Source organism: Mustelus asterias, chromosome 17, assembly GCF_964213995.1.
Source record: "Mustelus asterias chromosome 17, sMusAst1.hap1.1, whole genome shotgun sequence".
Taxonomy (NCBI): domain Eukaryota; kingdom Metazoa; phylum Chordata; class Chondrichthyes; order Carcharhiniformes; family Triakidae; genus Mustelus; species Mustelus asterias.
This window is the reverse complement of record NC_135817.1, coordinates 66,020,956-66,035,157: the sequence shown is the minus strand read 5'-3', so window position 1 is coordinate 66,035,157 and position 14,202 is coordinate 66,020,956. Positions and strand designations below refer to the sequence as shown.

General features: G+C 41.0%; 1 protein-coding gene across 1 annotated transcript in view; it reads left to right on the top strand.

Moving 5' to 3' along the window:
• The window catches only part of chd1l (chromodomain helicase DNA binding protein 1-like), a 120,698-nt gene that overhangs the window by 84,195 nt on the left and 22,301 nt on the right, over positions 1 to 14,202 (top strand). The window contains exons 16-17 of the mRNA XM_078232860.1: positions 3,219 to 3,367; positions 10,407 to 10,570. Of these exons, the coding sequence (XP_078088986.1) occupies positions 3,219 to 3,367; positions 10,407 to 10,570 (313 nt within the window). The remainder of the gene's footprint in view (positions 1 to 3,218; positions 3,368 to 10,406; positions 10,571 to 14,202) is intronic.

Genomic DNA, 14,202 nt, shown 5'->3' with positions numbered 1-14,202 from the left:
CAACATTTATTCCTCAGCCTGTAGCAAAGGGGTGTTCAGCATAGCAAAGGTTAATATGGGCCTAGGGAAAATGTACCTCCACATTATGATGCAGAGAGACACATAACAGGTGGCAAAGTGATGTAGAGAGAGTGTGAGAGAAATTGACATGATCATATCACCGAGATATGTATCAAGTTATGGGTTAGCAACAATTGGTTTATGTTCAACCTATGATGATAGTAGTTGCTTTATATATTTTAATGTTTAACAGAAATGTTTTAACATTCAGTTTTTTCTACAGGCAGTCAGTATGTTTGGAGGGAATGATCAGATGCTGAGAGAGCAGGATAATTATTCACTTTCACCATATAATGTTTACTTAGAAGAGAGCTAAAGGACTTTTGATTTATAAATGAAGATTTTCCCTGTGGCTTTTGATTTGGTTGATTGACAGGGTCATGTGATAATGGGAGGACCAGGTTTGTGGCAGAGAAACAGTTTGTTCAGTTTCTGACTGGGGTTGTTTGAAGACAGAAGTCTGCAAGCTGCTGCAAAAATCAAGCTTCAAGCTTGATTTTTGCAGCAGCTTGAAAGTTTCATGGCTATAAACACAATTTATAGCAAGTATACCTGGGTTTTCTAACTGTATTTAAAGTGGTATTTAAGTCTAAGAGGAATTTTGCTTCGTTTGAACTGAAATAGTGATAAGTTCGAAAATAGAACTGTTTCCTTTTTTTCAAACTATTAATCAGTTAACAGTTAAGCTGTTTCATTTTGTTAGAGTTATATTTGAACTGTGATATGAATGAAGCTTATTTTGATAAAAGATCACTAATTTGTCAGTAGAATTACTCCTGGAGTACAGCATCCTATCCTCATATTTATGCCAAAAATAGAAAAATTGTTGGGGTCTAGGCTGGCTTCATAATATATTTGGGGCTCTGGTCTCTTAACAAACCACACAAGCCTCCAGACTTAGATTGAGTCCGTTGGTTGAAGTCTGCAGTTCTCTGGATTCACTCCGAACAGTTTGAAGACAAGACAGCTTCCCAAAACACCAGAGAGACTCTAGTCCAGCCCCCAACAACAACAGGTTTTCACCCTTCAGGAAAACAAGATCTTGTTTTCAGCTAACCAGCAGAATTTTCAAAACAACAGGGAGAGAGGGAAAACACTTCTTTTTAGCTTGCTGTCCCTTCCAAAACTAAAACTAAAACTCAAACCTGCAGCTCTAAACTGAAAATGAAAAAAACTGTCCAAAAACACATGACCATCCTCTTAACAATGCAGGGTCGTAAAACTAATCCCAGAGTAAACACAAACAATCCCATTTAAGCCACTTAAGTAGCAATAAAAGGACATTTCCAGTCAAGCTGGCAACAATGACATCACTGAAGCATGAGCTAAGAAACCACTGAAGCTGTGAAAGCTGCAGAAATCATGATTTTAAAAAAACCTTTCTTAAAGGTACACTGACATCACAATTGGGAAGACTTAAGTCATTGGTTTTTGCCCTATCACTTCAAACTCTGTTTGCTAGCTACAGTCTCCATCCTTCTCCCAGACAACAGTGTGAAATTAAGCCAGTTTGTTTGCAACCTTTGTGTCACATTCAATCCTAAATTGAGCTTCCAACCTCATTCTTGGCCATCATGAAGAATCGCCTATTTCCACCTCTGCCACATCGTTCCCCTTTCCCCTGCTAAAACCCTCATCGTATCTATTGTTACCTCTAGACCGGACTATTCCAGTTCAGTCCTGGCTGATTTTCCACATCCCACCCTCCATAAATTTGGTATCACCCAAAACTCTGCTGCTCCTGTCTTCACACACAGCAAATCCCATTTCCCTATCCCACCCCTCCCTGCCCGTGCCTGCTTCCCTATCTCCACACCCGCTGCCTGCTGACCTACATTGGCTCCTGATCAAACAATGTCTTGATTTTTAAATTCTTGCCCTGGTTTTCAAATCCCTCCATGGCCATGCTCCCCCCCATCTCTGTAATTTCCTCCAACTGCACAACACTCCAAGATATCTGCACTCCTCTAATTCTGGCCTTTTATGCATTTTCAGATAATATTGCACCATTGGTGGCGGTGCCTTCAGTTGCTCTGAACCCCAAGCTCTGCATCTCTTTATCATGCTTTCCTGCTTTAGGATGCTCCTTAAAACATACCTCTTTCATGAAGGTTTTGATCATCTGACCTAATATTTGTTTTATCGTTGCTTTTGTGAAACTCACTGGGATGTTTCATTACATGAAAGGCACGCTGTAAGTATAAGTTGTTGTAGAAAAGTTTGCCAATAAAAGGCATTAAATCAACCATTTATTCAACATTTCAAACCTCTTTCAGCAGACCTTTAGGACTCTCACTACAGTGCTGCCCCAGTGCTATCTCTTCACTTTTGGCAAGTCATAGGGTCACTCTTTCCCTTTGGTGCAAAACCTCAAGAAACTCAGGTTTCTTGAGGTTTTGATGCTTTCAAACTTTGAGATCCCCGTCCCTTCATGTCAAACTGACAGCCAACTCCAATTTTATAAAGTTCAGCCTTCACCTCATCTTGAATGCTGCTGAAAACTATGGGTGGAAATTATTCTTGGGCTGGGAATCAAAGCAGACCTCATTGGATCGCCCACCTGTAGCATCTGATATTTAAATCCAGATGAGTGAACAATCCAATATCGTCCCTTTTGTACCACCAGCCTAGACAAATTTTTATCTCTGGGTACTTACTTCCACTTACTTTCTTCTACTGCTTCATCTTGTTAGCTATTTCACTATTTAATTTTGAACTTGACAAAGGAAAGAAATATAAATTGAGTGCATAGATAAAAAGAAACATAATGAATGGTTTACAGTTTTAACAGAAAACTGAATGGTATTGCAGATTCTTATCCCTGAAATAAAGCTAACAATCCAAAGTTGTATGTAATGAAACAATTTGACATGTTAAATCGCCATAAATTGGAGGCCTGATGAAAATATATGGTGAGTTACACGCCATATGAAAACTTCATATTACTGTGAACATGCTGTAATGGTTAATCCACAAGCAGTTGTTAAAATGTCACATTGAAACAATAGTATCTTAAAAACATAAGTTTTAAAATTAAATTAAACAACTGTTTACAACCCCTTTTGAGTGGATGCAGAATATTGTTTTGTCTTATATGGTTAAATGGAGTCAACCGTGTTTCATACTGTAATTTATTAACAAGGTCTTATTTCTTTTAGTACACATGTATCAATATGAGGGTAAAGATTACTCTAAAGAACCCAGCTCAGCAGATCAGAAAGCTTTTGAACAATTTCTGAACCTTCACAAAATGGTACTTGAAGAAGCCAGTACAACAGGAGGAAGAACACTCCGCACAAAGTCCAAGGTAAAATCCAAGAATTCTTCCTAAATTGCGCATACAAATCTCTTGCTGTTATGTAATTTTGTTCATAGCTTGTATCATTTAACCTGTTAATTCCCGAATGTCCTTTGCCACATGCCTTCTATCTGCTAATGACTAAAACAATTTTCATTTAATTTCTTCCTCAGACTGCTGTAATAATCAAATTATGAATCAATATAATTTATAATGCTGTTTCTGGAGAAAACTGTAATAAATAATATGTGCATTTTTTATATTACATTTTATCAGATTGCAGCATCTCAAGAAACTTCACATAGTGAATTATTTCATAACCCCCGTAACAATTGTTAAATGTACCTAGTATTTTGTTCAGCAATGCTCTGCAATCAGCGATGAAATAAATGACAAGTTAATCTACTCTTAAAGAAGGGAGGAAAACTCACTGGTGTTCTTGAGTTAATGCAATAGAACTTTTAGCCACCATCTGAAATTGCACGTGGTCTTGATTTTAGCATCCTAATTAAAGGACAGCACTTCTAACAATGCAGCACTCACTCAGTGCTTTGCTGGGGTGTCAGTCTAAATTATGAATTCAAATGCATCATCTTTTGAATCAGGGAGAATTCTACCAGCTGATCTCCCCCAAAAAATCAATTTTGGCTAGATATTGCATTTCAGTCTCCCGATACTTTCTGTTCATGTTTAATGCAGAAGGTAATTTTCAAACGTGAAGCTGACAGAACCAGTGCTCAAAACCCTGAATAGTTGGGGTAACTAGGTTCTAGTGGGCCCAGAGAACATAATGAGCTCTTTTCCATTGGCAAGTACAATGTGGAATCGGTGAGAGTTATCCCTGGAAAACTGGTGGAAAATTAAACACTACTGCAGAAATCTAACAATTAACATTCTTTTGACATTCAGAAATAACATAGAAGCATTTTTTAAAAAAATGTTCATGGGATATGAGTGGCATTGGCTAGGCCAGTTGTTTGTTGCCATCCCTAATTGCCCTTGAAAAGGTGGCGGTGAGCTGCCTTCTCGATCTGCTGCAGTCCGTGTGGTATCGGTACACCCACAGAGTTAATAGGGAGGGAGTTCCAGGATTTTGACCCAGCAACAGTGAAGGACCAGCAGTATATTTTCAAGTTAGGATGCTGAGCGGCTTGGACGGGAACTTCCAGGTGATGGTCTTCCTGTGAGATTGCTTAAAAAAATGGACAACTAGTAAGTTGAGTACAGAGCTTGAATTGCATTTATAATTTAAACCGTGCTGAAGCAGGGAAAATGTCACTCCTGCTGTACTCTGCACTAATTTTTACAACTTAACTTCAGCTTTCGTGATTAAAACGTTCTGCGAGAGAAAATCACATCACAAAATTCCTATTACCTCCTGTCTTTATTGCAGTACCATGCTGCCACTCTGAATTATTTATTTCTTTTGATCCAGGCTGAATGATAGGTACCATTCACAAATGACCAAAGTTGCCATTTGTAATAGATTTTAAGAGTTAACAAATGTCAGAGTGGAAGAACTACTCACGGAATCGTCAATAACCAATTTTAAATATTTATCACGTCTAGTTAAGATTTGCATTGTTGAACACTTGTCTGCAATATAAAAAGCTTGATTCTAATTAAGCAATATGCATCTGCTATAACTATGAGATGCAAATTCTGACCATACATACAATTGATAGTGGAGTGTTTTAAGAATTGGCATATCTCCTCTTGCAATGACAACCTTACATATGTTATCACAAACCTGAGATGTCGGACTCTGATAAGTGACCGCTTACACACATTATAATGAAAACAACATTATAATAAACGCAAATCAATCTCCCACACTATATTTCAATATCAATCAATAAAGAATGACACGTTCCGATAAAGGAAATAAAGATTCTTTTGCTCTCAACACAGGACAGAAATCTGATGTGAATAGATTTTCCTGCCCCTTGTCATTAGTTTGGCTAGTTGTTGTAATTTGTAGATTGCTTTTGGACTTCCCTGAGGTGCAGAGCAAGTAAATGAGGTGGGAGAAACGTAGAAAATAGGAGCAGGAGGAGGCCATTCGGCCTTTTGAGCCTGCTCTAATATTCTCTATGATCTTCTAGCTCAGCGCCCTACTCCCATGCTTTCCCCATGCCCCTTGACATCCTTAGCCTCTGGAAATTTATGTTTCCTCCTTAAATATATTCAGTGACTTGGCCTCCACAGCCTTCTGAATTCCGCAGGTTCACCACCCTCTGAGTGAAGAAATATTTCTTTGTCTCAGTCCAAAATGGACTACCTCGTATCCTGAGACTGTGGCCCCTTGTTGTAGACCCTCCCCCCAAACAAAGAACAATACAGCACAGGAACAGGCCCTTCGGCCCTCCAAGCCTGCGCCGATCATGTGTTCCTAACTAGACCATCCGTTTGTATCCCTCTATTCCCAGTCTGTTCATGTGGCTATCTAGATAAGTCTTAAATGATCCTAGCGTGTCTGCCTCAACCACCTTGCTTGGTCGTGCATTCCAGGCCCCCACCACTCTCTGTGTAAAATACATCCCCCGCATATCTGTATTGAACCTTGCCCCCCCTTACCTTGAACTTGTGACCCCTTGTGTTTGTCATTTCTGACCTGGGAAAAAGCTTCCAATTGTTCACTCTATCTATGCCCTTCATAATTTTATAAACTTCTATTAGGTTGCCCCTCAACCTCCGTCTTTCCAGAGAGAACAACCCTAGTTTACTCAATCTCTCCTCATAGCTAATACCCTCCATACCAGGCAACATCCTGGTAAACCTTTTCTGCACTCTCTCCAAAGCCTCCACGTCCTTCTGGTCATGTGGCGACCAGAACTGGACACAGTATTCCAAATGTGGTCTAACCAACGTTCTATATAACTGCAACATCATATGCCAACTTTTATACACTATGCCCCTTCCAATAAAGGCAAGCATGCCATATTCCTTCTTCACCACCTTTCCCATCTGTGCTGCCACCTTTAAGGATCTGTGGACTTGCACACCCAGATCCCTCTGTGTGTCTATACTCCTGATGGTTCTGCCATTTATTGTATAGCTCCCCCCTGCATTAGATCTACCAAAATGCATCACTTTGCATTTATCTGGATTAAATTCCATCTGCCATTTCTCTGCCCAATTTTCCAGCCTATCTATATCCTGCTGTATTCTCTGACAATGTTCATCACAATCCGCAACTCCAGCAATCTTTGTGTCGTCCGCAAACTTACTAATCAGACCAGCTACATCTTCTTCCAAATCATTTATATATATCACAAACAGCAGAGGTCCCAGTACAGAGCCCTGCGGAACACCACTAGTCACAGACCTCCAATCAGAAAAAGACCCCTCCACTGCTACCCTCTGTCTTCTATGGCCAAGCCAGTTCTGTACCCATCTAGCTAGTTCACCTTTGATCGCGTGAGATTTAATCTTTTGCACCAGCCTGCCATGAGAGACCTTGTCAAATGCTTTACTAAAATCCATGTCGACGACATCCATGGCCCTTCCCTCGTCAATCATTTTTGCCACCTCCTCAAAAAACTCAACCAAATTTGTGAGGCATGACCTCCCTCGTACAAAACCATGTTGTCTATCGCTAATGAGATTATTCAGTTCTAAATGTGTATAGATCCTATCTCTAAGAATCTTCTCCAACAATTTCCCTACCACGGATGTCAAGCTCACCGGCCTATAATAACCCGGGTTATCCTTGCTACCCTTCTTAAATAACGGGATCACATTTGCTATCCTCCAATCCTCTGGGACCTCACCTGTGTCCGATGAAGAAACAAAGATTTCTGTTAGAGGCCCAGCAATTTCATCTCTTGTCTCTCTCAGTAATCTAGGACAGATGCCATCTGGCCCTGGGGATTTGTCTACCTTAATGCTTCCTAAAACACCTAACACTTCCTCCTTTGTAATTGCTATTTGTTCGAACGGGTCTACACATCCCTCTGAGACACTACCAATCAACGTGTCCCTCCTTTGTGAATACTAATGCAAAGTATTCATTTAGGATCTCACCTACTTCCTTTGGTTCTAAGCATAATTCCCCTCCTTTGTTCTTGAGAGGTCCGACTCTTTCTCTGACAACCCTCTTGTTCCTAACGTATGTATAAAATGCCTTAGGATTCTCCTTAATCCTGTCTGCCAAGGACATTTTGCGACCCCTTTTTGCCCTTCTAACTCCCAGTTTGAGTTCTTTTCTACTTTCTCTGTATTCCTCCAGTGCTTCATCTGTTTTTAGCTGCCTGGACCTTATGTATGCCTCTTTTTTCTTTTTGATTAGACCCGCAATTTCTCTGGTTATCCATGGTTAACCAGAGGAAGAAAGCATCCCCCCTGCGTTCAACTTGTCCAGCACTGTCAGAATTTTACATGTTTCAATTATATTCCCTCGCATTCTTCTAAATTCCTCTGAATCTAGGCCCAGTCGCCCCAATCTCTCCTCGTAAGACAATCCTGCCCATCCCAGGAATCAGTCTAGTGAAACTTCACAGCACTCCTTCTGTGGAAAGTATATCCTTTCTTAGATAAGAAGACCAAAACTGCACACGGTACTCCAAGTGTGCTCTCAGCAAGGCCCTGTGTAGCTGCAGTAAGACATCCCTGCTCCTGTACTCAAATCCTCTTGCAATGAAGGACAACATACCATCTGTCTTCCTAACTGCTTGTTATACCTGCATGCTTGCTTTCAGTGATTGGTGTACTGGGTCCACATATACATTAACGTTTCCCAATCTATCACTATTTAAATAAAACCATGCCATTCTGTTGCTCCATCCAAAGTGAATATCTTCAGCTTATACACTGCATATTTGCTCACTCCATCACCCCGAACCTTCTTAACATCCTCCTCACCATTCACATTCCCACTAAGTTTTGTGTTGGCAGCAAAATTGGAACTATTATACAAGGTTCCCTCATCCAATTCATTGATGTATGTTGTGAATAGCTGGGGCCCAAGCACCCCACTAATCACTGCCTGCCATGAAAAAGACCCATTTATTTCCACTCTCTTTTTCCTGTCTGCTAACGAATTCTCAATCTATGCCAAACAAATGACCCCCCGCCCCCCACCACCCCCCCATCTCATGTGCTTTAATTTTGCACACTATCCTCTTGCTGGACTCCAGTCTCACTTTCTCAATCACTCTCTGGCATTGTACTGGAAAATGTGGCATTATGACCTGTCCTGGATCATCCCTCAATGGGAGATTCAGCCACATGGTCTGCAGCTGTGACTCTTCCAGCTTCCCGTTGTGCTGCGATGCTGGCCCTGGCCAGTCATTCCAGGGACTGCATCTGTTGTCTGGACAAGGGACAGTAGCTAAATGCCCCTTCAATTTTCAAACTTATTCTGTGCAAACTATATCATAATGAGAGGATTCATGATGTGTAAGTTAAGGAGTCAATGCCAAATGTTGGACTTTTGTGAAGGGCTGACTTTCTAAAGCCAGGTTTGGTTTCAAGTTCTCAAGTATGAAAATTTTATGAGAACCACCAGGATGAAGGAAGAATCCAACCCATTAAAGTTGATCCTCCTTGCACAATTTACTCTCCTGTATGAAGCCCAAGATCTCACTACTCATCCAACCAGGCACAACGCTGATATAGAAGCCTTGGTAAAGGAACAGACTGTTATTTTCAAGTTTTAAGTAGTTTTAAATCTAATGTTACGTACATAATGGAAATTTAAATCAAGGTATCTGCCTCATATTATAAATGTTGCCAGTAATTATTATTCTAATAATATTTGCACAAAAAAAAATTGAAATTGATAAAAATAATAAAGGTAATACAATTAAAAAAGTTATAAACAGTGTGAGTTTCCGGTTCCACCCACCTAGGGAATTGGCAAGGGTGGGATGGAAACTTTGACACAACAGCAAAACGTCCATTGGCTTTGGGCAGAATTTTCCGGTCCGATGATAGGCCAGATCAGAAAATCCTACCCATAAGATTGCACCTATCCCCAATTAACAATATTTCAGTTATAATAACATAAGTAGGTCAGTTAGCCCCTTGAGCCTTCTCTGCCATTCAATGAGATGACTGCTGATCTGTGACATAATTCCATATACCCACCTTTGCCCCATATTTTTGGCTTTCAAAATTCTATCAATCTCAGTTTTAAAATTAATAATTGATTCAACATCAATTGCCATTTCCTGTGGAGAGTTCCAAATGTCCAATCCCCTTTAGGTGAAGAAGTATGCCTAATTTCATTCCTGAAAAGCCTGGTTCTAATAATTAGACTATGCCCCCTCATTCTAGCCTCCCCAACCAGCAAAAATAATTTCTGCCAATTTACCCTACCTATTTTTCCTTAATATTTTGAAAGCTCCATTCAACTCACTGTTAATCTTCTAAATTCCAGGGAGTACGCTCTAGGTTGTTTAATCCTTATAACTTAATGCACAGAGTCCAGGTATAATTCTATTAAATATATCCTGCACTCTCTCCAAGACTAAGCTATCGTTCCTAAAGTGTGGTGCCCAGTACTCCTTACAGTAATTCCAGGTATGGTCTAATCCAGGGCTTTGTGTAGCTGAAATATGACTTTTGCTCATTTGTATCCTAGTCCTCTAGGTACATTTTTCATTATCAAGAAGGACATTTCCGACCTATTTCGAAATTCATCCAAATCTGAGAAGATAAAAGCCTTCTCTATCTTCTGATTTCCAAGGTCCTTTGTGAAATGAGTTTGGAGAATCTTGCCTAGTTAATTCAGAGAGGCCATAGGTGTGGGAAATGGGGGAAGAAGTGTCACACTGTTGCCATAGAGGTTTCAGCTTAGGATATTTTTTGGGCAGAGTAGAGAGAGCTTTATTTTGCATCTGACCGTGCTATAGTTTAACCTTGGAGTGTTCTTGGTGCTGACAACCAGATGCAAAAAGTTTTATTCCCCAACTCTATCATCTCTCACTCATCCTGATGAGCACACAAAATTTGAAAGATAAGGAATAAAATGAATTTGAATCAAGAGTTTTTGTAATAACAGCAATCCATAGCTATCTAATTTATTTGATTCTTATCTGTGCAGGTCCTTCTAGTGGCCCCACTGGATCTGACCACCAGAAAAAAAAGAATATTGTCACCTGAAGAGCTGGAGCAACAGCGTCAGAAACGCCAAGAGGCAGCAGCTAAACGTGCAAAACTACTTGATGAAAAGAAGCAAAAACGAGAAGAGGAGGAGCAAAAGAAAAAGTAAGGGCTGATTTTGTTTTGCTGATTTTGAGAAGAGGCTATTACAATACCAATATGTCTGCTCTGGTGAAAGGCAATTGACCTGAAACATTAACTCTATTCCTCATCCACAGATGCTGCTCGACCTGCTGAGTATTTCCAGCATTTTTTTGTTATTATGAGTCTAGGTGGGGCAAAGGAACAAAGGAATTCTGGAGTACAATTAGATCAGTCATCAAAGATTGTGCCAGAGGTTAGCAAGGCATAAAAAAAACAAAGCATTAGGTTTTATTTCTACAAGGATAGAATTGTGAAGTAGGGAAGTTATGTTGGGGAGTTTAGAATAAGCATCCATTTTTCCTCTTTGTATCCATTTTTAGATGCTATTTGGAAATAAAACAGTGAACAGTTGGCGTTAGTATCTCTGGCACATCATTCCTATGTTGCTTTCAGTTTTATTCCCTTTTCATCTACAATTTTCTTCCTTTCTCTGTTGAAGGCATTGACTTCTTGTGGAATTACTGCTCCATTGCCTTTAATCACATTCTAGCATCTTACTGGCAATTGCCTAAACGTGAGCCTTGATTGTGAGTATTGACAGATGGCTTGGTTGTGGGGCACATTACAGCCAAGCTGAATCCTGTCTGGATGTTAATGTACCAACAGAAATCTGTATTAGTGATCAGCCGTAAAATCTTTGCTTAATTGCCTCTTCCTAACCCCAGAGTGCTGTGGCCAAGTGACATGGCTTTGACCATTTTAACAGAAATCAGCTAATTAGCACTCATCCAAGAATCAGTTTAAAGTTAAAGTTTTATTTATTAGTCACAAGTAAGGCTTACATTAACACAGCAATGAAGTTACTGTGAAATTCCCCTAGTCGCCACAGTCCGGTGCCAGTTCGGGTCCATGCACCTAACCAGCACGTCTTTCAGAATGTGGGAGGAAACCGGAGCACCCGGAGGAAACCCGCGCAGACACTGGGAGAATGTGCAAACACAGACAGTGACCCAAGCCGGGAATCGAACCCGGGTCCCTGATGCTGTGAAGCAGCAGTGCTAACCACTGTGCTAACGTGCCGCCCTGTATCAGGATGGGGATCAGAATCAAGAACTGTGGCAAAATGGGTCACATTGCAAAACCTGTTGGGCTAGACGAGCTTCCTCTGAGAAGAATATTCAGAAGAAGAATCTGGGTACCTTCAAGAACAAGTTGCATTCTACAAAAAGAATTTGCAATGTGGAAGAATAGAATTACGACCGTGAAGAAGAAAATGTCCAGAAATATAATGAAGGGCTCCAACTGAACAGCTTATCCATAGAAAGGACAATACACATAGGTCCATACACAGAATGGTCACTAATCTTACCTGCACACTCCTGTGATATAAAGTATCGTTAATCAGAATGCCATGCTAATGCTGACGTATCATCATGCTTTACATACTGAGCAGATACCATGAGTTTAAAGTTTAAGTTTAAACTCATGGTATCTGCTCAGTATGTCACACATGATGATACATCAGCATTAGCATGGCACTCTGATTAACGATACTTTATATCATAGGAGTGTACAGGTAAGATTAGTGACCATCCTGGGGCAGGATCAGAATCAAGTCTGGGGCATTCCCAGTCTATATGACCCAGTGACTGCTGCTTTCAATAGCTGAGTCATTGTTGTTCTCAGTTTCTAGGACTGAAATAGCGTAACGCTAACAAGTTCAAAACTTTCAACCCAGGAAAGAACTTGCTGTTATGTAGTGCATCGGAGACTAAGTCCCATGGCAAAGGTGGGAATGTGGAGTATTTCCCATGGTGGAGTCTGGTGGGAAAACGCCACGTATCTTCCAGCCCCAATCTTATTAATTATGCAATCGGGTGTTTTGCGCAGTATTTCACGGCAGGGCAGGCCTGATGGTGCATAGTCTGCCATCCTACCCAGGCATTATATTGAAAAGGCGCCCAACAAAACTGACTCACTATCGTAGTGTCATACCGTACAGAAGAAACTACACTAAATCTACGCTGATCCCACTTCCAGCACTTGGCCTATAGCCTTGAATGTTACGACATTTTAAGTGCTCATCCACGTACTTTTTAAAGGTTGTGAGGTTTCCCGCCTCTATCACCCACCCAGACAGTGTGTTCCAGACTCCCACCACCCTCTGGGTAAAACAATCTTTCCTCAAATCCCCTCTAAACCTCCTGTTCCACTCCTTAAAATTATGCTCTCTCATTATTGGCCATTCAACAAAGGGGAACAGCTGCTTCCTATTCACCCTGTCCATATGCTTCATAATCTTGTACACCTCAATCATGTCTCCCCCTCAGCATTTTCTGAAAATAAAACCACCTGAGCCTATCCAGCCTTTCTTCATAGCCCAAATGCTCCACCCCGGGCAATATCCTGGTGAATCTCCTCTGCAAACCTCTCCAGTGCAATCACATCCTTTCTATAGTGAGGCAACCAGAACTGCAGACAGTACTCCAGCTGTGGCCTAACCAAAGTTTTGTATAGTTCCAACTCACCTCCTTGCTCTTATAATCAATGCCACGACAGTACAGTACAGTACAGTAATGAGAGAGATAATTTTAAGGAGTGGAGCAGGAGGTTTAGAGGGGATTTGAGGAAAGATCGTTTCACCGAGAGGGTGGTGGGAGTCTGGGACACACTATCTACGTGGGTGGCAGAGGCGGGAAACCTCACAACCTTTAAAAAGTACATGGATGAGCACTTAAAATATCATAACATATTGCCTTCTTAACTACTCTGTCCTGCCGCCTTCAGAAATCTGTGGACAAGCATCCCAAGAGCTGTTCCTCTGAACTTTCTAGTGTCCTGCCCTTCATTGAGAATTCTTGTTCCTCCTTTCAAAGTGCATCACCTTGCACTTTTCAGGGTTAAATTCCATCTGCCACTGATTTGCCTATCTGACCAACCCATCTATATCTTCCTGCAACCTAAGACCTTCTTCCTAACTATTAACCACCCAGCCAATCTTCGTGTCATCCGCAAACTTACTTACCATCCGTCCCACATTCTCAACTATGTTGTTTATATATTTCACAAACAAGGTGGGACCTAGCACTGATCCCTGTGGTACGCCACTGGACACCAGCCTCCAGTCACACAAGCTGCCTTCTACCACTACTCTGTCTCCTACCACTAAGCCAGTTTTGGGTCCAACTTGCCAAGTTACCCTGAATCTCATGTGTTTTTACCTTCTTTAGCTGTCTCCCATGTGGGACCTTGTCAAAAGCTTTGCTGAAATCTGTATAAACTGCATCAACTGTACGACCTTCATCCACACATCCTATCACCTCCTCTCAAAATTCAATCAAATTTGTTAAGCATGACCTCCCTCTAACATAACCCTGATCAAACCTTGCCTCTCCAAGTGGAGATTAACTCTCTCCTTCAGAATTTTCTCCAATTGTTTCCCTATCACTGATGTGAGACTAACTAGTCTGTAATTCACTCGTTTGTCTCTACCAATCTCCTTGAAAAGTGGAACCACTTTAACTGTCCTCCAATCCTCTGGCACTTTCCCCGTGGCCTGAGAAGAATTAAGAAATTGGGTCAGAGCCCCTGTAATTTCTTCCCTTGCGTTCCACAGCAGCCTGGGATACAACTCATCCAGACCTGGGGATTTG